The sequence below is a fragment of the Heteronotia binoei genome, chromosome 18 (genome assembly GCF_032191835.1).
Source record: "Heteronotia binoei isolate CCM8104 ecotype False Entrance Well chromosome 18, APGP_CSIRO_Hbin_v1, whole genome shotgun sequence".
NCBI classification, from domain to species: Eukaryota; Metazoa; Chordata; class Lepidosauria; order Squamata; family Gekkonidae; genus Heteronotia; species Heteronotia binoei.
In genome coordinates, this window is record NC_083240.1 from 5,708,134 (window position 1) to 5,732,701 (window position 24,568).

Genomic DNA, 24,568 nt, shown 5'->3' on the forward strand with positions numbered 1-24,568 from the left:
GCTGTTGAAGAGTGTCAGACTAATATCTGAAAGACGCAGGTTCAAATCTCCACTTGTGCCATGGAAGCTCGCTGGGTGACCTTGGGCCAGTCACATGCTCTCAGCCTAACCCACCTCACAGGGCTGTTGTGAGGATAAAATGGAGGAGAGGAGAATGAGGCAAGCAGCCTCATGTCCCCACTGGGGAGAAAGGTGGGATATCAATGAATGAAATAAAAAAAACTTAGATCCTCTTTTTAGGGAATTCTACACCAAGAGCAACAAAATTCATGCACGCTGAGCTACTTCATTTAAACGCTTTATTCTGCAACATTTATTATATTGCAATATTCTTTCTGGTTTTGCTAATGAGAGGAGGGGTATAGGACATAAAAGACACTCCCCCTGCCCCAGCACTTCTGGCAACCGTTCTGGCTTTTAAAATCTCAGTGGGCATTTTCCTGCATGCTTACAAACTTATTTGCACAGCCAGAAGGGCTAGAAACTTGCTCCTCGAAAGCCTAGAAACGGCATACTGCATTCTGCTTCCAGTACATGTTGTTTGTCTTTCCATTGCTCTTGCAGGATCACAGCATGCCCACGATCCCTCTTCGCATCAGGGCAAGAGGAAATGCTAGCTCATGAACCTCCATGAAGCATCTGCTTTGTGTGCCATTGGTGGTCAGGATTGCCTAGCTCGGGAGAACACCGGGTGTGACAGCAGATGGCAATCCCCACCTTCTTAAACTTTGCAGGTGATCCAAAATAAGGTTACCCATTTCTGCAATAGGTCAGCACCATATGCTTCTGTCTGCAATAATCATACAGCAGGTGCCTCTGATAAGAAATCAAGAGTTTCCTTCTCTCACTCCCCCTTCTCACTGTGTTAACTCCAAAAATCCTGCATTTGGGAGTTGCAGCATATAAAAGCCGGCATCTTCTGGGAGCCTGCCAGTTCGATGCAGTATCACTGCAGGAAGGACAGCTCTCCAATTCCAGGGCAGAAGTTACCTGAAGCCATATCAGACGGCTACTGGGAGGTGTGGTAGCCCTGAGAATGCTTCAGACAAAGCGAGCTGCCAAACTGCACTGAAGGAAATTATTTTTGATTTTGGAGACAAGAAGCGATCTGCATGCATTCTGACCCTCAGACCTGGCAATCGAACCTATGTACCTGGTAATATTGTAGAATCTGCGAAGCTCTCTCCCTCCCAAGCCAGCCCACAAGAGTATGACTTAGCACTGCAAATCATGTCAGTTCTTGCTTTCTGAAGGCTTCCTCCCCCCCTCTCCAGATCAGCTCCACCACATCTAGCCAGCTGCTCCAATACCCTACACAGATTTATCTGCAGTGCAGTGATCGACAATGTACTAGCTCCTTAATGCCAATCCAGCAGGGAGAAGGGGAAAAAAACAGACAACATGACGCTCTGCCCAGCAAATGCTTTCAGGCCTCATAAATTACACCCTATTTTGCAAGTCAAACAAGAAACAAGGATCCTGACCACAGCTGGGTATTTGAAAAAAAAAAATCAAGCGGGTTTTTTGTTGTTAAGGAAACCAACATCCCGCCCCTCCCCCCAAAACATCTTGCTTGCTGTAGCCAATCAGGAAATTCACTCAACAGAAGTGGTCCAAATGTGTCATGAAGAGAGCATAAACCAGAACTTGTATCGTATGTAAAGATGCTTGTAGCTTAGCTGACTGACTTGATCGTAAGGGTCACAAAGCCATACTTGTACAGGAAACAGAAAAATTGAAGTGGTGGCATCTACAAGCATAGCCAGCTTCAAGAGGGGCCTGGATAAATGTATGGAGCAGAGGTCCATCAGTGATTATGAGCCACAAGATAAGAGATGTCTGGGGCAGTGATGCTCCGTCTCCTTGGTGCTTGGGGTGCAACAGTAAGAGGACTTCTAAGGCTCTGGCCCCGCTGGTGGACCTCCTGATGGCACCTGGTTTTGGGCTGCTGTGTGACACAGAGTGTTGGACTGGATGGGCCACTGGCCTGATTCAATATGGCTTCTCTTACGTTCTTATGTCGACACTTGATATACTAGTAACTCTGAACATCCTAAGGAATGGGAAAATGGTTGTGAAGAGGGCAGGAGTAAAAGAGGCTACATTTGCTACAAACAGAAAGATAAAAGGTTCTGGGAGCAGCTTATTTTCATTCTTGCTCTTGCTATTCTTCTTGCAGAACAACCCAGCAGCCTCCAAACATCTACAGCACACACAAGCTCTGTTCACTCTAATCTCACCCTCTAAACCAAGGCCTCTGGACAACTCCCAAAATTCATAAGAGGATTGGATTACTATCTGGATATTTTGTATACCCTCTGGAGGACCAAAAGCAGCCCTGGATGCTAAATGCTTGGCAGAAACATCTCTGCCTCATTGATTAGAGGACCACCTGAGAAATCTTTGGCAGTGGCACTCCCAAAAGTAAGAGTGTGGACAGGAAGAGCTGGCAAAGGGACTGCCCTTCCCCTCCCTGCATGTTCCCACCTCTGTACTACCCAACCTGTTCCCAGAACGATGGCCATACACTCACCTGGTCATCAGCAATGGCTTTTGCAAAGCGAGCGCAGTCTAACTGCAGGTAAATGTCCGTCAGTTGGTCCAAAAGCTTCTTTGGTTCAAACCCATATTTCTCGGGGTTTTCGACTTTCAGGTCACGGCACTTGGGGCCACACAACTGCTGAAGGTTGAAGTTCAGCATAGCAGCCAATCGGGGTCCAAGTTCCTGGAAGGCCAAAACAGCACGATGAATTCATTCTTCCCCATCAACAGCCAAGAAACACAAGAGATGCAAGGAACAGAAACAAAGCCAACGTTCTCCTTTTCCGGCAAGTTCCATTTGATTTCCCCAGGGGAGGCCTCCCCTCTGCCCACTATATCCCTGACTGAAATCTGTCAGCAAGACCCAACCAAAAGCAAACTGGATACACCTTCCCTGGATGCTGCTGTTTGGTCCCCCTTTAGTGTGAGAGAACTCTGAGACATGTCCTATCCAGACAGAGCAAGAAAGAGGAATCCATTTTGCCCTTGCTAGGCTTCCACTGTGATTCATGCAAACCCCCACTTCTGGATTACGCATCACAGGGCTTGCTTCTCTTCCACCCCCAGAGCAGCTCCCCTTCTTTTCAAGAACCATTCTTTTCAGGTGCCCAGGCTCCAAGGCTTGCAGGAGAGTGGCAGAATCAACACAGCCAGAAAAGGACAGAACCACAATCATTAACCCACATGTAGGAATGGAATCGGTGCCCTCTGTGCTCCGCTATTCTGAGCAAGCAGCTTTTAGCAAAGGCCAAATCGATGCCGTCAATAGTACGCTGCTCAAGAATCAGGTTTCCTAGCAGCTCAAATGAGGTTGCAGGTAACTGGCTCTGTTCTGTCAAGAGCGTGAGAGCCTGGCAAGGCCTCAGGCCTCAACAGTCAACAAAGTCTCGGCAAACTCCCAAGCCTTGTGCAGATGCAATGACACCCAGGTCCCTAACCATTGTTAAAAGACAGAACACCCCGCAGATCTGCGTGTTCTTTCCCCCTCCCTTTCTTTTCCAGCATTAAACCATTCCGTACTGTTGCATCTGCACTGAGCCTATTGGTAGCTGTTCAGAAACAAGCTTCATGCCCTGGTTTCAGATTCTCATTTGAAGTTACCCAATGTTTGTATTGCCAGGTGGCATCCCTTTAGGGTTTGTAAGGCAAGAGACATTCAGAGGTGGTTTGCCATTGCCTGCCTCTATGCAGTGACCCTGAATTTCCTTGGTGGCCTCCCATTCAAGGACTAACCAGGACCAACCCAGCTTAGCTTCCGCCGACTGATAAGATCTTGCCTGCGCCATCCAGATCACAGCAATGTTAACATTAGCGGGAACATAAAGCTACAACACAGTTCATGCCGAAAAGGGAGCAGAGAAGGCAAAGTGCAGACCTGCAGAGGGATTCCCATATATGTAGCATGCTCAAGGGATTAGAAATCTGTGACACGTGTAACTGGGCTTTACACTTTAGAGAGCCGTCTGTGGCCCAGTGAAACTGCAATGGTTACAGAGAAGCCAGCCTCTCTGAGCTTCATGGGATTTCCACTCTAGCAAGCAGATCTTGGGCTTTGTCCTGCTGAGCCTAAAGGGTACCGCTAGGTCAAGGAGAAAGATCCAGGTGGGCAGCCGTGTTAGTCTGAAGCACCAGAACAATGCTGGAGTCCAGTGGCACCTTTAAGACCAACAAACTTGGTTGGTCTTTTAAAAAGTGCCGCTGGACTCAAACTTTGTTCTACTAGGCCACGGGTGAGCTAAAGAACCAAAACGAGGAGGAGGAGGAGGAGAACTGCAAATTTATACCCCGCCCTTCTCCCTGAATCAGAGCAGCTTACAATCTCCTAGATCTTCTCCCCCCACAGCAGACACCCTGTGAGGTGGGTGGGGCTGAGAGAGCTCTCCCAGAAGCTGCCTTTTCAAGGACAACCTCTGTGATAGCTATGGCAAGTTGATGGGGTGTGAACTGGCAGAGACTGACCAAGAGAGAGATCTTGGGGTCGTGGTAGATAACTCACTGAAAATGTCAAGACAGTGTGCGTTTGCAATAAAAAAGGCCAACGCCATGCTGGGAATTATTAGGAAGGGAATTGAAAACAAATCAGCCAGTATCATAATGCCCCTGTATAAATCGATGGTGCGGTCTCATTTGGAGTACTGTGTGCAGTTCTGGCCGCCGCACCTCAAAAAGGATATTATAGCATTGGAGAAAGTCCAGAGAAGGGCAACTAGAATGATTAAAGGGCTGGAGCACTTTCCCTATGAAGAAAGGTTGAAACGCTTGGGACTCTTTAGCTTGGAGAAACGTCGACTGCGGGGTGACATGATAATGCATGGGATGGAGAAAGTAGAGAAAGAAGTACTTTTCTCCCTTTCTCACAATACAAGAACTCGTGGGCATTCGATGAAATTGCTGAGCAGAAAGGTTAAAACGGATAAAAGGAAGTACTTCTTCACCCAAAGGGTGATTAACATGTGGAATTCACTGCCACAGGAGGTGGTGGCGGCCACAAGCATAGCCACCTTCAAGAGGGGTTTAGATAAAAATATGGAGCACAGGTCCATCAGTGGCTATTAGCCACAGTGTGTGTGTATATATAAAATTTTTGACCACTGTGTGACACAGAGTGTTGGACTTGATGGGCCGTTGGCCTGATCCAACATGGCTTCTCTTATGTTCTTATGTGACACAGAGTGTTGGACTGGATGGGCCACTGGCCTGATCCAACATGGCTTCTCTTATGTTCTTATGGCTGACCCGAGGCCATTCCAGCAGCTGCAAGTGGAGGAGCAGGGAATCCAACCCGGTTCTCCCAGATAAGAGTCCGCGCACTTAACCACTACACCAAACTGGTTCTCCAGCCAGCCAGCCAGCAAGTGTAATACATAATTTTCAGTTGTTAAGCCCGGAGCATTCTGAATTAAAGCACAGAATTGTGGACCCCACGTTCCTACTTACAGGTCTAAGGAAAGGCTTCTGAACTTGCTTGGTGAGGATATGGAACATATCGACGGTTTCCGTCGCCAGGGCCAAGTAAGAGCGTGACACTCGCTCGTCCTGTGCAAGCTGAGACTGCCGAGCCTGTTGCTGGTCCTAGAAAACAAGAGGGGGCAACCCTCAGGCTGAAAACTCTCCCACTGCCGTACACAAAGTAAAGAGCACAATTGTCACTTCTGCTTTTCAGCCACGTCTTCTTGCAGCAAATTAGTTCCTGCCAACCCCGACAGTTGCACTAATGACGTTGAAGAGTTACCACACGAAGCAGTCTCCTATGTATGCGTTTCTCTCAGCTTTGATATCTAGGGATACAGTGGCTTTCCGTATGCAAACCAAATACATACATAACAGAACAATCCGGCAAAGAGAAGATTTAAAAGCCTGTGGAAAAGCCACCAAGTGAAGATATAATCTGTGTGAGATTAAAAACCCAGGTGACCAAAACAATCTTTAACTGGCATCCGAAGGATGAAAAGATGTGCACCACATGAATTTGAGCAAGGAGGGAGCTCCAGGCCAGGGGCACCACTGCTATGGGTCTTGTAGCTCAGTGGAAGTGCCTTGGCTTTGCATGTAGAAGGTCTCAGCTTCAATCCCTGGCATCTCCACTTAGAAGACTCAGGTTGCAGGGGCTGTGAAAGGCCTCTGCTGAGACCCTGGAGAACTGCTAGCCATCTGAATAGATAACAATGACCTGGATGGACCGAGATTTCATATAAGGCAGCTTCACAGGAGGCTTACAGAGTGATGCACACCTCCAGTTTACAAAGCTCCACGTCAGCCCCTCTCCCATCACACCAGTGCATCCCAGCATGCAGTTTGGGAATCATTCATATGAAGAGGCTATTTCTCACCCTGGGCAGCAGGTCCCAATGCTCTTTGTTTCTCATCTCCTCTTGCACTTCATGGATACGCTTCAGGGACTCTAAACTCTCGTCCAGCAAGAACGTGGTGTCATTGATCAACATATTGATGTAGCGGACAAACTGCTTCCCAGAGCTGAAAGAGATTTGTAATTGAGATGGCTTCAAGGACAGATAAGACGGCTCTCACCTGGATCTAGGACACAAGTCCGAACCCTGCCAAACCGCAAAACTAGCCATATGGATTTCCATGACAGGCTTTAAGGAGCCACGAGACTCTTGGATGCAGAAGACCAGCCACACACAGTGGCCAAACCCAGCCCTTCTCTTAAATACGCACACATCTGGAAGGGACACGGTCCAGTGGCGGCCCCAGGTTTAATCTTTAGTATCTCCAACTGAAGGCTCTCAGGTAACGCGAGGCCTCTCCCCTCCCCAAGACTCAGAGGTCAAGTGCAGACAACCCTGAGCTATATAGATCAGTGGCCTGACTCAGGTTAAGACAGCAACATGGTCATAAATATTTTCCCAACACTGAAAACGGAAACACTCAAAAGCACCAGTGTGTGTGGGGAGGAGGGGACACCTGCTAGCCTTCTGAGTGCCCAAAGACTGTTTTCTCTCCACCCTCCCAAGATAAACAATACTCATCATACACCAATGATTAATACATATTGTGACTACCAGGAGTTGTTTTGTAGAAAAACAGCTGGTAGAGCTCATCCAGGAATTGTTATGCAGCTGCACCTCCTATTCAATGGACAAGGTAGGTGGGGAGGAGGAGGGGGAACCATCAGAAAGGTTCAGGAGCTGTGCTCCTGTGAGCTCCTGCTCAATCTGAAGCCTAGCGACTACTATCCTACCGTTTTCTCCTTCAGCATCAACAGTAATTCATTTTGGGTTAATTCTTTTCCGCATAGCATCTCAAAACTAACATTCCTTCCCTTACTTCATTTATTTGCTTTTTACTCCATTTTTATCCTGCCCTTTCTTCCCAATGGGGACCCTGAGTGGTTTCTATCGTTCTCCTCTCCTTCGTTTTATCTTCACAACGACCCTGCGAGGCAGGCGAGGCCCAGGCCCTGGCCAACTCACTTGAACTCTTCCATGAAGGTGCCGTGGTGAGCGATGTTCTGCCAGAGGCTTTTGAAGATGGTGCTGATGTGGTAGCGGATTGTAAACTTGTCATAGAACTCACTGGTGGCTCCGGTGTGCTCAACGTCTGCAAAAGGCCAAAGAGAAAAATTCAGCATACTGGTCAGCAAGCACATTGAGGGGGGGGGGGGGGGCGGGGGGCATGCATTTATCAGAAAAGCAGCAAAGCCAGGCTGCCCAGAGAAAGCAAGGGGGGCTTTGATATAACTGAGGAGCTCCCCGAGGACGGAGAAAGACACACAGCTCTCTACATTAACAAAAGGGGTGAGGGGAGGGAAGCCCAGAACACAGCATGGTTTTATATTTGCATCTTAAAAATTTATATCCTGCTTTTCTCCCTAGCTGGGACTCAAAGCAGCTTAGAGCTCCTCCATTTTCTCACGACAACCACTCTGTAAGGTAGGCCAGGCTGAGGGCTTGCGATAGGCCCTAGGCTACATCCAGCCAGCTTCCATTCCAACCCAGTATTCCACATGTGACACTCTACCCAAGAACTAGTGTGGTGCAGTGGTTAACAGCGGCAGCCTCTTGTCTGGAAAACTGGGGGGGGGGGGGGGGGATTTGATTCCCCACTTCTTAAGCCTGCTGGGTGACCTTGGGTCAATCAAAGATCTCTCTGAGCTCTCTCAGCCCCACCTATCTGACAAGGCGCCTGTTGCAGGGGGAGGAAGGGAAGGTGATTGTAACCCGTTCTGAAGGGTAGAGAAAAGCGGGGTATAAAAACCAACTCTTCTTCTTCTAACTACTGCATCACGCTGGCTCTCAGCCTGGGAGAGACTGAGTGTGCTCCAGGAGGGACAGGTCATTAGAACTACTGAGGGGGGAATGGTTTGCACTACAAAGGCCTAATTTGGGTCAGGGGACATCACCCTGTTCTAGGGCAGGTGAAGGGAGAATGAAGGTAGATAAGCAATCACTGGACGGGCAAGTCCCCCTCGTACCTGTATAAAACTTCATCAGTGAAGGGACTAACAACTTGGTGGAGAGGGGGTGGTTCTCTATCATCTCAAAGAACTTCTGCGTCCGCGGCTGGACAGCCGGGTTCGTCATGAACATCACCTCCACCAGCTTGGCAACCAGGTAGGGGTTTCGGATGTAGTTCTGGTTGCACAGCATCACGACGAGGAAAGTCACGACGTCCTGAGTGCAGGGCTCGTAAAGTACCTGAGGAGAATATCTGAAGAAAAGAAAGAGAAACGAGAGGCGGCTTACATACCCTCGGGCAGCTCAACATTCAAATTACAAACTCAAGTATTTGTCAGCCCGCACAAGTGCTACCTTCTGGCACCCCCAAACAAACACTGGCCCTGTGCCCCACAGGTAAATATGGGAAAGGCATGAGTCCAGTAGCACCGTAAAGACTAACAACATTTATGGCAGGGAAGGAGTTTTCCTGAGTCACATTGTCTTTAAGGTGCGGCTGGACTCTTGTTCTTTTCTACTGCTACAGACAGACTAACGTGGCTACCCGTCTTGCTCTAGGGTCAGGGGTGGCCAAACTTGCTTAATGTAAGAGCCACACAGAATCAGATGTTTGAGAGGAAGGAAGGAAGGAAAATAGATGGGGAGGGAGAGGTGGAAAGAAAGCAACTGTAAATGCCAGCTGGCTTGGAGAAGTGATTTAAGGAGAGAAATGCCTTCTCCAAGTCAGTCAACAGGATGTTGGGGGCTTCAAGAGCCAAAGTTTGGGCACCCAATGAATACACAAAAATGTTAGCATGGATCTGGCCTGCTCCTGCCCAGCAGCCTCCTCACACAAAACATGACCCATGGCTTGTCCCATGGCCATCCTTAGGAGCAGGATGCTGCTAACAGGCTTCAGTACTGCAAGCACAATAAAGGGATGAAAAAGTTTTTAGACAGGGATACCCAGGAGAGGCAGTGGGAGCTTAAGAGAACCCCAAAGAGGGGGAAAGCAGCAGGCATCCCTCCATTCTAAGCCAGCGACAACCCACTCTCTCCTCCCTCCTTTAAACAGAGATGCTAACCACCACTCCCCCTCCCCTTTGATCCACAAGAGCCTCAGAAGCAAAATTTTTCCACTTACTGTACAATAAAAAATAAAAACTCTGCAACATCTTCCACATAAAACTCAGGCAATACTGCAAACACTTTCGGGATGTCGAGGCTTAAAGGCAGTTTTATGCTGCACAGAAAGGAGGGAAAAGATTTATATGAATGGTGAGCTCGTGTGAATCTGCAGTTTTATTCCCTTTGCAGCACTGGTTTCCCCGAGCACTGGTTTTATCTGTTTGTTTAAGGTGTTTAGATGATGCCTTTCTAATTCAGAAAGGTGTTCAAGGTGGGGTACAATTAGGGGGATCATACAAAAACTACAGGAATCCAGATTTGTGGACTAATGACCATAGCAACAAGAAACACCAGCTAGCCTTCCTGCAGAGGCAACCGGACAGCAGAATGCCTTCTCCTTTGAGGCCGACTTCTTTCAGGCACCAAGTTAAACATCTGAAGGTGTGAAAAACCTCAGCTTGAGACCCTGGAGAGCCGCTGCCAGTCTGAGCAGACAATACTGACTTTGATGGACTGAGGGTCTGATTCAGTAGAAGGCAGCTTCATATGTTGAGAGAGACGGTGGCTCAGTGGTACAGCATCTGCTTGGAAAGCAGAAGGCCCCAGGTTCAATCCCTGGCATCTCCAACTGAAAAGGGTCCAGGCAAATAGGTGTGAAAAACCTCAGCTTCAGACCCTGGAGAGCTACTGGGTGAGTAGACAATATTGACTTTGATGGACCCAGGGTCTGATTCAGTATGAGACAACATCATATGTTTATATTGAGTCAAACCGCAAGTCCATCTTTTTCAGCTCTCTGACTGGCAAAACATCGCCAGGGTCTCAAGCAGTGAAAGAGATGACCCTCAATACCTGTTCCCAGATATCTGTTAAATGGAAGAAGACGACTGCAGATTTATATCCCGTCCTTCTCTCTGAATCAGAGAGGCTTACAATCTCCTATCTCTTCTCCCCCAACAGACACCCTGTGAGGTGGGTGGGGCTGAGAGTGCTTTCACAGCAGCCCCCCTTTCAAGGACAACTCCTGCCAGAGCTATGGCTGACCCAAGACCATGCTAGCAGGTGCAAGTGGAGGAGTGGGGAATCAAACCCGGTTCTGCCAGATAAGAGTCCGTGCACTTAACCACTATGGCTGACCCAAGGCCATTCCAGCAACTGCAAGGGGAGGAGTGGGGAATCAAACCCGGTTCTGCCAGATAAGAGTCTGCGCACTTAACCACTATGGCTGACCCAAGGCCATTCCAGCAGCTGCAAGGGGAGGAGTGGGGAATCAAACCCGGTTCTGCCAGATAAGAGTCCGTGCACTTAACCACTATGGCTGACCCAAGGCCATTCCAGCAGGTGCAAGTGGAGGAGTGGGGAATCAAACCCGGTTCTGCCAGATAAGAGTCCGCGCACTTAACCACTATGGCTGACCCAAGGCCATTCCAGCAGCTGCAAGGGGAGGAGTGGGGAATCAAACCCGGTTCTGCCAGATAAGAGTCCGTGCACTTAACCACTATGGCTGACCCAAGGCCATTCCAGCAGGTGCAAGTGAAGGAGTGGGGAATCAAACCCGGTTCTGCCAGATAAGAGTCCGCGCACTTAACCACTATGGCTGACCCAAGGCCATTCCAGCAGCTGCAAGGGGAGGAGTGGGGAATCAAACCCGGTTCTCCCAGATAAGAGTCCGCACACTTCACCACTACACCAAACTGGATCTCCACACAGGACAGTCTACACAGCTCCTTCCCCTGGGAGCTTCATCCTTGCTCGTCTCATCCCATCAAGAGGCAAGTTTTGAAACCGCATAGCAGCACTGCCAGTCAAGAGCAATGTCAAGTTTTTCAGGAGCCCTGAACTGAACCTTCCCCATCTGTACCACTTGCATGCTTCCAAGAATTAACTGAGAAGGAACTGATTAGGATCTCTGCTAGTGCAAAAGCCAAATCAGGAACGATGAGAAGGTCTTTGAACGCCACTCACTCAGGGTAGGCCGGGTCGAGGATCCGCAGCAAGAGCTGGATCACCATGCCGTAGAAGTTCAGGCACCTCCTTAGGAAATTCTCATCCAGCAGGCCTGCGTCTGCGCAAGCTTTGCACCGCACCAGTTTCTGTGCAAGGAATGGCAATGGCGAGATTAAGAAAGGCACACACACCAGAACTCAAACCCCAAACCCTATGTCAGGGGTGTCAAAGATGCGGTCTTGGGGCTGAATCAGGCCCCTGGAGGGCTCCTGTCAGACCCCCAAGCAACTGGCTGTCATCTGCTTCCTTCTCCCTCTCTCTTGCTTCCTTTTGTATAACAGCTTGCTTTGCTCAATCATACAGGATCTACAGAGCAAAACCTCTATTTTCTCCATTGGCTGAGCCTCCTCCTGTGGGGAGGAAGGCAGAGCTTGTTTTTCCAGGCTCTCTTAATCCCACAGCAGAGCTACTGAGCCCAGCCTCTCTTCCTTCTGACTGCTGAGGTCAATAAGCCAGTGACGTGGATTAGGCTGAGTGTGTGTGTTTGTCTGTGTCCTTTATAAAGTTTTTATCTCCTCTACCTGGCATTACATTTTATGACACACATGGCACGCCCCAACAAGGTGAAGATCTGGCCCTCATAACAAATAAGTTCGACACCCTCGATGACCCCCCACACACACACACACTCCTCTTTCCTTTCTCCTCTGAATGGGAGAAGCAGGTTTGGGATAGTCTTCAGGGACTGGCTGGTCCCAATGAGTATCTGGTGCGGTCATATCACCCTCTTTTATTGGGTGGGGTGTTTCCAGACCTCTGTCAGGTGGGGTGTTTCCAGGCCTCGACACCTCCCCCCTCCCAGCCAGCCCAGCACTGGCCACAGCCACACCCTCCTTACTAGCTGGGTTTCCACCTTGCCTCCAGTTCCATCCTGTATTCCTCTGCATGGTGGGCCTACCACAAGTGATACTCTAAACCTCCTATCCCACCTCCAGCTCTCTCACATGGGACTTCCATTCAGGATTCTCTCTCCTTTTTTAACGGACTCCCTTACTGAGGGACTCCCACCTGTCTGCAGCGTTCTATCTCTCCCATCAGCATGGCCCTCTGAAGTCTGCTTCCAGCAGACATGCCCAGAACTTTCCCGTTTATGTGAATAAAGTCTGTGATGTCAACGGTCATAGTCAGGAATTCAGTAAAAAGGGGTAAGATGGAGTTCTGGACCCTTTTGTGAGGCCAGGTTTTACCCTGCAACGTTTTGTGTTTTTTGCCCAGTTATGGAGCATTTATTTTTACCTAAGCTCCAAGACAACATCCCGTAAGTACCTTAGCTGTGTGTCAACAAGAGAGCAATAGTTCAGGAACAGTGTGTACATGCATACAGTTGAACAGCTGTATTCACAGAACGGCTGCTGTGTGGCTCTTCACGCAAAGAGAAATACGTGTAGGACACAGCACACACTTTGACGTATTTGTGAAAAACCTGCACGTGGCGGGCTGCCTTCTTAAACCTCGGGAGCCACAGCTGAGCACAAGACCAGTCAGCCGTCCACTAAAAACAGCCACTGACCTTGAGTTGTGTTTTGCAGCGTTTCAGCATCTCTCGATGCCTCGTGGCCAGGGGGGAATCCTTCCATTGACTCTCATTGTTTTTCAGGTCCTCCACCGTCCTGTAAAAGTAGCACCGAAAAAACCAGCTCTAGTGATCCGGCTAAAAGCATAAGCCTTCGGTGTGGATAAACCAAGAAAGCAATAGAATAAGAGCTCCCCAAGCTGTGAATAGGGGCAAGAGGTTTTTCCCAGGCCCCTTCCTCAATTCTAGGTCAGCAGGGTGCTGAAAAATGAACTACCGTATTTTTCCGATGATAAGGCGCTCTGGACCATAGGACGCACCTTCCTTCTGGGGGGCGATCCGCTGCCTCCGCCTCCGATCCCAGCGCTTCCCCCGCACCTGCCTGCCCGGCTCCAGCTTCTTCCAGCAAGCGCTGGGATCGCTCCACGCTGCCCCCACCGCAAACCCAGCGCTTCGCGAGCGCCGGCTGTGGAGGGGGCAGCGTGCTTCCTCCGTGCCTGTCTGCTTGGCTCCAGCTCTGATGCTTAAAGCAAGCGCTGGGATTGGAGGGCGGAGGGAGCGATCCTGGCGCTTGCTGTAAGTGTCAGAGCTGGAGCCAGGCAGACAGGCATGGAGGAAGCACACTGCCCTCTCCGCAGCCGGCGCTTGCGATGTGCTGGGTTTGCGGCGGGGGGGGGGGGGCAGCATGGAGCGATCCCAGCGCTTGCTGAAAGAAGCTGGAGCCAGGCAGGCAAGCGCGGGGGAAGCGCCGGGATCAGAGGCGGAGGCAACGGATTCCCCCCCCCCAAGGAAGGTACGTACCTTCGCTCCATAAGACGCACACACTTTTCCCCCCACTTTTTTTTGGGGGGGGGGAGTGCGTCTTATGGTCCGAAAAATACGGTAGCTCCTTCCGGCAGGCACAATCTTCCCTTTTGAACAAAATGTTTTAGCCATCAAGAGTTGTAGGAAACACACAAAAGTAAGCTTCAGGACTTTGAGAGTTTTAAAACTTTCACCAATGATGGCCCAAGAGAGAGTGTGTGAATTTATAAGGAAGAATCTAATGTATCCTGTTTTTTTGCACAGAGCTTTGGGATAATCACAGATTAGCTTTCTGAAAAGGAGACTGGAGCTTTTGCTAGGAGTGCCTTTCACCATCTGCAGTACGCAAGCTCTCATTCTTTCTACAGAAAGCTACCCTTGCTGTGCTGACGTTCCTGCTAGGCTACTGCAGCACACACTACACAGGGCTGGCCTTGAAGACAACTGAGAAACTTCAGCTGTCAGAGACTGCCAGTCTGCCTTTTTCTGAGTGAAAGGAACCGATACCATCTCCCCTGTTTCAGTAGATCTGGTTACTTCTGAAGGTCTTCGCTACCTGAGACCCAGACAGATCCTCTCCTCATCAGAATCCATTCCCCACCCCCAGCTGAGAAGAGAAGGCCTTGTTGGTGGTTTCATTTCAGAAGAGGTTGGCGGCAGAAAGAACTACAGCTCTTTAGGAGAGGTTGGCCCTCGGTGCTTCAAAATCATCTATCTGAGAAGGACTCCAGAGATACAAGAGATACAAACGAAAACCCAAACTAAGACCCAAACAGATGCCCCCGTCACCACCTTCGTATTTAGTTTGGCTTTTAGTCAGCATTCAGCTAAATGTGTCTCAGCAGGCTGTTCTGTATTGGACAGAGTCTATGACTGTGTGACAGAACTGGCCCGATTCTGCCTTCAGACCCGGTCCCGTCACCTCTCCTTTTGAGTTGCCAACTCCTGAAGGGAGCTTATCTTCTTCCCGCCACTAGGGCACGCTGCCACCATCTATTCAGTTTAGGGGTTCCTGACCGAGAGGAACAGGACTCCCAATCCCTCTTCCTGCCAGTTCTGAGGCCTAGCCTCAAGGTCCTCTGCCAACCCAGCACCTGGTAATGGCAGAGACCAAAGTCCTTCTTTGGGAGGCCCCTGGAGGATTGGCACCCTTGCCAACTGTGTGCCTTGCCCCTTTCCTGGACTCCCATCTTGCAGTAGCAGTTGGGGAACCTATGTAGTACAGAGGGACTACCTTTTCAAACAGACACAATATTTATTTAAAATTTATAACTATTTACAGCCATTTTTAAATACAGGGTGAACAGAAGTAATAAATGAAAATAGGGAAAAACGCTCCTTCTTTCCTTAATCTATAACTGGCCCTGACCATACCTTCCAGAACCCACTCACCAGTCTCTAAGGCTCAAATCAAACTCAACTGACTATCAGCTTCCCCTGAAAACTTTTAACTCCCTGTTTCCCTCCAAAAACCTCTAATATAAAACCCAGTTCCCGCCCAGCAACTGGTTTTCCCTCCTGCAGCCTTATGGGAGACCAGCCTGAAAGACTTCCTGTCTCTCTAGAGGCCTCCTCATAAGTGCTGCTTCCAGACAGGAGGGGAAGGGGAAGGAGGAATAGACTAGGCCGAAGCCTTGCCTAGAGTTTAAGACTCCTCTAGCCGACTCCCAGACAAGCACAGGCCTAAAATGGTTTCTCCACAGACTGCTTCACTGCACTGAACATAAAAGAAGAAGCAGATTTATACCCCCCTCTTCTCTCTGAATCAGAGACTCAGAGCGGCTTACAATCTCCTATATCTTCTCCCCCCACAACAGACACCCTGTGAGGTGGGTGAGGCTGAGAGAGCTCTCCCAGAACCTGCCCTTTCCAGGACAATTCCTATGAGAGCTCTAGCTGACCCAAGGCCATTTCAGCAGGTGTAAGTGGAGGAGTGGGGAATCAAACCTGGTTCTCCCACATAAAAGTCCACATACTTAACCACTACACCAAACTACACTATACCAAAGATTGCCTCATACTGAACTGGTCCACAGGCCATATAACCCCATACTGCCTATTTTTACCGGCTCACAATTGTTCAAGGTCTCATACAGAGAAAGGTCATTTCCCAGTCCCTGAGATCCCGGAATCAAAGACGCCAAGGATTGAACCTGGGGCCTTCAGCATGCCAACCGGGCGCTCTGGGGTTTGTTATTGATCATTTTAATGTATTTTATTGCTTTTATTTTTAGATTTTTTTTCCTGCTTAGCTACTCTTGAGTGCAAGCTGCACAGGAATATTACAGAAAACAACCATCTTTCCTCTTTAATGCCCACGGTTAGGGCTCCCACCTCTCTGGACCGTCCTTCAAATAACAAACCACCAATGTAATATTTGTCTTCATGCACCGAACAGTACATATTCCATTCTTCAGGAGGCTGCTCTCTGGGCATGTAAGGATATTTATCCTCTCCAACTGGACCCGGACATCTGCATCTTCTTCTCCCCTCCCCCTCGTACTCCCTGCCCCACCCATGCCTTTCCCTGCAGCTCGTGGTGGATGCAGGGCTCAAAATCCTGAAAACATCCTTGTTTCCTTCTGAGCGTACTGAGCTTGCCCTTGTCAACTTATGGCCAGCGATGACTCGAGCCACCTTCGCACGAGATGAACAATGACGCTGTTTGTAGCCCTCAAGCTTTCTGGGAACACTGGCACGGCACTTTCAAAGGAGACAATGCCCCCAGCGTTCGAGAGAGCTGGCGGGAACGCCACCCCCTCCCACGGCCATCTGGATTTGCCAAACGTGTGGCAGGCTGCGCTTCTCTGGATCGTCAGTGTTTCTACTACGGATCAGCAAGCTCCATCTCTGCAGGTACGAGCACCAGGGCTGGGGAACTGGCAAAAGGCAGTCCTTTCCCTGCACTAGACATACATCTGCTTGGTCGGTTGGTTTGTTTTATTCAATTTTTAGCCCGCCCTTCCCATTGGACACGCTCAGGACGGGTTACGTCATAAAAACAATCAACAGTAAAAAACAATAAAAGATCAATTTAAAATATATAAAATCTAAAACTACAGAGTGACAGTAGAAACTAAAATGGCAGGTTCTGCCTCACTGCCATGGCCTATTGTCCAGATCTAACAGAACTGGGATGGAATGAAGGGGGGAGGCCAGTAACAAGTGACGTCCACTGCCTCAGCTGAAAGCCTGGCGAAAGAGCTCTGTTTACAGGCCCTGCGGAATTGGAGCAGATCCTGCAGAGCCCAGATCTCCAGGGGGAGCTCATTCCACCAGGCAGGGGCCAGGGCTGAAAAGGCCCTGGCTCTCGTTGATGCCCAATGGACGTCTCTGGGGCTGGGTATTACCAAAAGTTGTTGGGTTGCCGATGGTAAAGACCTATGGGGCTTGTGGAGAAATGCCATTTTAGGCTATGGTTATGTGGGAGTTGGCAGGAAGAGGCCATAAAACTCTAGGCAAGGGGTGGGTGGGAAAAGGTCTGAAGGGAGGGAGGAGGGGGGGCACAGAGCCACGGCGAGGAGGGGGGAGGTGTGGGGGGCGCCAGGCAGCAAGTCTACCTAGGGCGCCATGGGGCATCGGGTCGCCCCTGACCATTGCACAAAACGTTTTGCTTGAACAAAGCATCCATTCACCAACAGAAGGAGATGATGATGATACTGGATTTATATCCCGCCCTATACTCTGTTATAGTGTTATATACAGTGTTATCAACGCCGCTCCTAACCTGTTAAGTTCCCGGATGGCCCTCAGTCTCCGAATGTACCGCCGGCAGCTGGGCAGGATGGAGAGATGGTGGGCGTGGAGGGTCAGGAAGAAGCACTCCGTTGGGAATTTTGGCTCAGAAAAGAGAGCCTGATCCCTGGCTGGGGAGGAAACAGAAGTGGGAAGAGTAAAGCAGGTGATGCAGTTCAGGGTCTCTTAACCAAACGAGATGGGTCACAGCGTCTGTCCGGAGCAGTAGAAAAGAGCCAGAGTCCAGGAGCACCTTAAAGACTAACCAAATTTGTGGCAGGGGAGGAACTTTTTGGGAGCCATTGCTCGCTTCAGAACCGAAAAGGCCATGTCATGTCCGGCGTTCCCTCTAAGCTGCAGAGTCTTGTGAGCAAAAATTCTACTTTGTGAGCAACTGACATTGAAGGTGTGAGCTCCTGCACAAATCAGTGTGCTCTGGGGTCACCCTTCCTGAGCGAAGACACAAATGTGTGAGCTGGAGGCTCAAAATCTGTGAGCTAGCTCACGCTAACTCAGCTTAGAGAGAACATTGGTCATGTCTCATCTGGTATAGGATGTTTGTGAGGGTTCAGTACAGCCAGTGCCTGTAAGTCACACAGCACTGGTATATAGCATTCATTAACATCTTTGGAGGCCAAACAGGTCACAGAAATGGCTGATAGGGACTCACTGATAGGGCAAGAGCATGCCATTGGCCCATTTAATTGTTCTGTCTGGCACCAGCCTTGCTGAAAATCCCTTTACTATTGGAGGCCAAAACCTGGAGTGTTAACAAAACTCACTCCAGTGGTCCTCAGTAAGCACAGGGAGCTGCATTAGACGTCAACAGCTCTCCACAAGCTTGTACAAAGAAGGGTCTTTCACAAAGATACTTGTTACCCTACACCCTTGCTATGCTAAGGATTGACTCAGTGTTCAAAGCATCTACAACTGATCCTCATTAGACATATGAGGCTGTCTCCTCCTGGGTGCAACAGGACGGCTGCCCCTAAAGCCAGTGTCACCTTTCCTCTGTTGGGGTCTTGGAGATCAGCTGCCAATTATGGGAGATGATGCTGGGTTTAAGGCAGCCCCCAATCATTTCCCCTTCTATTTAAAAATCAAGTTTCTAGACCCTAAAGATTGCAAATGCACTGAAAGTACAGACGGATGCAACACTTGGCAAAATCTCAAGCGTCAGAGGATTTCCTCTGTGGCTCGGACACTCTGAACAGCTTTCGTCCCTAACGGAAGCAACAGCAAAAAATGGGTTCCTGTGTTAAGAACGGCTTGGGCTTGTCAAATTCGTAAACTAGGTCAGAGTGACCACTTCTGCAACTGTGGAACATAAGAACATAAGAGAAGCCGTGTTGGATCAGGCCAATGGCCCATCCAGTCCAACACTCCATGTCACACAATGGCAAAAACAAAAGTGCCATAAAGAGGTCCACCAGTGGGGCTAGAAGGCCTTCCACTGTGCCCCCCCCCCCCCCCCGGCAGCACAAGAATACACAGCATCACTGCCCCAGACAGTTCCAACAATATGCTGTGGCTAATAGCCACTGATGGACCTCTGCTCCATATGCTTATCCATTCCCCTCTTGAAGCTGTCTTATGCTTGCATCCGCCACCACCTCCTGTGGCAGTGAATTCCACATGTTAATCACCCTTTGGGTGAAGAAGGACTTCCTTTTATCAGTTCTAACCTGACTGCTCAGCAATTTCATTGAATGCGCACGAGTTCTTGTATTGTGAGGAAGGGAGAAAAGTACTTCTTTCTCTACCTTCTCTGTCCCATGCATAATCTTGTAAACCTCTATCATGTCACTCCGCTGTCAACGTTTCTCCAAGCTAAAGAGCCCCAAGCGTTTTAACCTTTCTTCATAGGGAAAGTGTTCCAACCCTTTAATCAGTCTAGTTGCCCTTTTCTGCACTTTTTTTTTTTTAAAGTAAAGGCAGTCCCCCTGTGCAAGCACCAGTCGTTTCCGACTCTGGGGTGATATTGCATCACGACGTTTTCACTGCAGACTTTTTACGGGGTGGTTTGCCTTTGCCTTCTCCAGTCATCTACACTTTCCCCCAAGCAAATTGGGTACTCATTTTATCAACCTCGGAAGGATGTAAGGCTGAGTCAACCTGGAACTGGCTACCTAAACCCAGCTTCCACCAGAATCAAACTCAGGCCATGAGCAGAAAGCTCGGACTGCTTTACCATTCCATATAAATTATTGGTGAGGAGGAAATCCCAGCCCTTGAAAAAGACCTTCCTTCCAGTGGAAACGATCGTCGGGCAAGGGATCCCAAGAGCAAGAGACTCCTTAATTTGCATGATGCTCCAGAACTTCACTTTAAATTGGACTAGGATTGGGGTTACCTTGGAGAACCTAAAGCCCCAAATTTTGCTCTCCAAAACCAAGCTACAGATTCTCTTGTGCACACTTCCAACAAACAAGATGGCGGAGATGACCACGGGTGGCAAGATGTGCACGGGGCACTCACACAGCTCCGCCATCCAGCTGGCGACATCCTCCATGGTTGCTTTCACACGCGTCTCATCCGTTGGGAGGACAATTCGACACCGGGGATGGAAGATGTAGGAGGGGTCAACCGTCTCGAGCTTGATCTTCGTGCTGAGCTGCTGCAACACCCACAGGAAGTTGAGCATAAAGCCGTCCGTGGACACCAAGCGGTCATCCGTCTGCAAGCCAGAGAGAGGCAGGCCAACGTTACCCAAACACAGAGATTCTTGACAGTGGTGCCACGCTGTAGACCGGTTTGCTACTGGTAAGCCACACTCCAGCACTCACTGTCAGGGCCAGGAAATTATTTGGCAGCCAGAAGAGCTTCCCATGTGACAAAAAGATAGTTCTTAGCAAGAGGTTTACAGTCAAACACGCCCCAAGATCCAGACAAAAATGAACCACTTTCCTGCCAACTTGACACTAGTCTTCAAAATTACCACCTTCAGCATCATCCACTTTTTGATTTCAACAAGAGTACTAAAGTTCATTTGACTCTCCCACTGAAGCCAGTAGGATTTCGAAGTGTTCAGCTTTGCCCAGATTGTGCCATGCCAGCAGTGCAAAAACTTGTATCTAGTTTTCATAGACAGGCTATAATTTGGGGCCAGCCAGGCTCTTCGCCTGCCCTTTTCCAACTGCTAGTAAAATAAACTGCCCACTTCCTTATTTGTCTGCCCTTCTCACCTTCTTTCAGGACTCTGATGAGGATGGAAGGGTGAGGAAGGAGGAGACTTAAGGGCATTGAAAAAAAGGTCTTAGAAGGCGGAGAAAAGGGGCATCCTTGTAGGTGAGAAAACTGCTTTGGACCCAGAAGACGAATCGGAAGGGGGGGGGGGGACATCGACAGCACACAGTTTGAACGCAACAGATGGAACAAGGCAAGACACCACTGAGATGCAGAAGGTGGCAATTTTGAGGACGAGCGTCAAGTTGGCAGGAAAGTGACGGTCAGCCATAAACACAGAAATCAACCAGAGGGGCAGAACAGGGGAGAGCACATGAACATGTTAGTGATCGGTGGCCCGAAAGAAGTCCAGCTGTCCTCAACAAGGGCCAGGGCTTTTTCAGTCCTGGCCCCGACTTCATGGAACACTGCCAGAAGACATCAGGGCCCTGCAGGATCTTTTTACAGTTTCCCAAGGCCTGTAAGGTGGAGATGTCCCGCCAAGCCTTTGCATGAGGACAGCGACGGTTGCCGTGCGGGCACCTCTTCCTCCCCACCCCTGATGTGATGTAATGACTTTAAAAGATGCCATCGGGGTTTGTAATTTTGTTTAATATCACTGATTTTATATGTATGTATTTTTTACTGTTGTACATCGCTCTGAGCCTGGCACTAGCCGGGATAGGGCGATTCATCAAATGTAATAAATAATCATAGCAGCAGCAGCCGGGCACTGGTGGGCACTTCACCTGCATCTGAGCTTTCTTCATGTTGGCATTGACCACGGCTGCCATGTAGCTGAGAGCTGCCTCCCGCGTCTCTCCGTTGAGCAAAATGCTGTGTAGGATCTTGAACAGCTCTTGCTGAAAGCGGTACAAAGAGGGGAACACATCACTAAGCACCGTAGCCCATCTGCCACTATAGTTTAATGTATTCTTTTTTTCTAATGGCAAACTAGAATTACGTTTATGTGTGTGCTACATGCTTACATCAAACCTCTAGGTCAGGGGTGGCCAACAGTAGCTCTCCAGATGCTTTTTGCCTACAACTCCCATCAGCCCCAGCCATCAGCCATGCTGGCTGGCTGGGGCTGATGGGAGTGGTAGGCAAAAAAAACATCTGGAGAGCTACCTTTGGCCAGCCCTGCTCTAATACCGTTTTCGCACAGAGCTTACCTCGCAGTCACAATCCTGTTCCCTCTGCAGCGTCCGGTCGGATTTCCCACCATCTGCGCCGGAGTTACAGGAAGTGCCGCGGCTTTTGCGTAGCAAACGTAAACCGCTAAAACCCAGTTTACGTTTGCTACGCAGAAGCTGCGGCACTTCCTGTAACTCCGGCGCAGATGGTGGGAAATCCGACCGGACGCTGCGGAGGGAACAGGATTGTGACTGCGAGGTAAGCTGTGTGCGAAAACGGTATAAGTAACCCATGCCCTCATTTTAACCCAGAGACTGAACAACAAAAACATTACAACTGACCCTTTTTTACTGCACTTCACTTCAGGATAACGGATGGGCTTAGAACACGGACCTCTATCTGCTTTGTATCACCTTTTGTTGTTGTTTCAGCCCAGTTAACACTAACAAGCACCAGAGCCCAACTCATGATTCCTTGAATCTGCTAAAAACCATTTCCGTGACTCTGCATGCTAACTCACTGCCCACTTTTTCTATATTTAGGACTGCTCGCCATGCCTTACTGTTGCCTGATGAAGCGTGCTTAGAGCACACGAAAGCTTACATTCCGAATAAAACTTTGTTGGTCTTAAAGGTGCTACTGGACTCCTGCTTTGTTCTATCACTAAGCACTGTAACTTACCAGGTCAGGACAGGCTAAAGCAACCCTTTGTGAAAGCTTACTAGGCTAAGCCTCTGCTCTCCCTTTCCCAACTGGCTCCACCCCCTACATTCTGAAGACATTGGGAACTGCGTTTTGTGAACACGCTACTCACACCTGCAGTGAAGTGGTTACTCCACTTCATCAAAACATACCCTTGCGGATTCCAAGTAATGCTGTAAAGACTGGCTAACCACCCGGGTGTTTTCCAGGGTAATGGCAGGCCCAGAGAAATATTTTTCGACTACTCTAGGCTGCAAGGAATGGAAAAGAGAGACAAATGAGTAATGCAAACTTCTCACTGCCGCTGGAAGTTGCTCTGCGCCAGAAGAAAAGCAGGACATGAAGGCAACTAATACACACTTACGTCATCTTCCGCAAAGACAGAGAGACTGAAGAAAGCCCCAAGGTAAGAGAGTCTCTGCAGCTCCCGTCCCGTCCCAGGGCTCAGAGATTTCGGTAGCCATAAAGGCAGGGACACCACCTGCAGAGAATGGGGAGTGGATGGAATAACAGATGCACTGCCAGAATCCCACAGGTGTGAGTGCTGTACACCTGCATGGTTCAAGAGAGCTTGCTGTAAAGTCCCCAACAGTTCGGTGATCAACGACAGTCCGTTGCAAGAATAGCTGTTTATTGATACATGACAGGTTAGAGCAAGATGGTCCTTGCGAAAACTGGCTTTGGCAGGCAAATGCCCTCTACCTATAGAATATGGCTAAATTGTATACATATAAATCTTAAGACGGGAAGCAAGCAATCCCTCCCCCAGAAGTTCTTTCCCAGGCCCCTTACAAGTGCAAGCATAATCAGACATAGATGACCTTGGACATCTCTGAGACTAGGCAGAAAGAATGCTTCCCTCGTTACACAGAGATAGGAGCAGTGCAAAGCAGAAACGGTGGAAAGTGAAAATACTCCCAGACTAATGGCAAGAGTCACTCTGACACTTGCACACTCCCAAACATGCAATGCAGATCCCACACTTACCAAGCTGCACACAGGATGGGATTTCCCAAACTTGATTTCACATAATTCACCTAATGCCTAGATAGAAACAAGAATGGCAATTTGTACAGATATAGATCCACATCACTTGCTGGGCTAACTAAAATAAACATTCACTTGTTAGATGGAGAGTAAAGATCCCTCTTAGGCGCTTTGGCTACCTTGGGACCCTTTAAAAGCTACAGGAGCTGGAGAAGCTGGGGCGGAGATATCATGGTTTGAATCAGGGACTGTACACCCCATGACAAAATCCAGCGAGCTACCTAGGCCAGTGTGCAGTTGCGCCTCAATGCCTTTGACAGATACAGAAGGGAGCAGGAGAATACAAAAGCAACTCATGTGATAGGCCAACAGTACAAAGCCTCTGGCCTGATCTCGCTACAAGGAACTAGTCCTCCTTCCCCTACCTGGGCAAGAGAGCCTTCCACATGTGATGCACTGCTGGCTCCAGCAAATGACTTGAGACTCCCTATTGCACACCCTCTCCACCTCTGCCACACCACAGGACAGTTCCCTCACTTTAAGTCTGCAGTGTAAGCAAACGGCTAACAGGACTGGATGCCAACAGACATGAGAAAAGCCATCAGAAGACCCCAGACTTGCTCCCGGCTAGAGGGAAGCAACCTTTTCTGCCCTGTGTGCTGAATGAATAGCAGCATCTACCTGTGAAGATCCTGGTGCGCCAAAAAGCAAAGCAGGGGGGAAGAGACACTAGGGGTCATACTTGGTCAGACAGAGGTTAAGCTGAATCCCAGCTGCATTGCCAGCACTTCAAGAAGCCTGGGGCTCTTTAGCTTGGAGGAACGTCGACTGAGGGGTGACATGATAAGAGGTTTACAAGACTGTGCTTGGGATGGAGAAGGTAGAGAAAGAAGTACCTTTCTCCCTTTCTCACAATACGAGAACTCGTGGGCATTCAATGAAATTGCTGAGC

General features: G+C 49.2%; 1 protein-coding gene across 2 annotated transcripts in view; it reads right to left on the reverse strand.

Moving 5' to 3' along the window:
• The window catches only part of UBE4B (ubiquitination factor E4B), an 82,426-nt gene that overhangs the window by 6,331 nt on the left and 51,527 nt on the right, over positions 1 to 24,568 (reverse strand). For both annotated transcript variants that reach the window (XM_060258761.1, XM_060258760.1), the window contains 14 exons: positions 23,617 to 23,673; positions 22,994 to 23,110; positions 22,782 to 22,880; positions 21,540 to 21,653; positions 20,104 to 20,302; positions 17,618 to 17,756; positions 13,084 to 13,183; positions 11,532 to 11,659; positions 9,583 to 9,681; positions 8,477 to 8,712; positions 7,476 to 7,602; positions 6,372 to 6,516; positions 5,479 to 5,613; positions 2,534 to 2,725 (listed from right to left, as the gene is read on the reverse strand). In XM_060258761.1, coding sequence (XP_060114744.1) covers positions 2,534 to 2,725; positions 5,479 to 5,613; positions 6,372 to 6,516; positions 7,476 to 7,602; positions 8,477 to 8,712; positions 9,583 to 9,681; positions 11,532 to 11,659; positions 13,084 to 13,183; positions 17,618 to 17,756; positions 20,104 to 20,302; positions 21,540 to 21,653; positions 22,782 to 22,880; positions 22,994 to 23,110; positions 23,617 to 23,673 — 1,887 coding nt within the window. The remainder of the gene's footprint in view (positions 1 to 2,533; positions 2,726 to 5,478; positions 5,614 to 6,371; positions 6,517 to 7,475; positions 7,603 to 8,476; positions 8,713 to 9,582; positions 9,682 to 11,531; positions 11,660 to 13,083; positions 13,184 to 17,617; positions 17,757 to 20,103; positions 20,303 to 21,539; positions 21,654 to 22,781; positions 22,881 to 22,993; positions 23,111 to 23,616; positions 23,674 to 24,568) is intronic.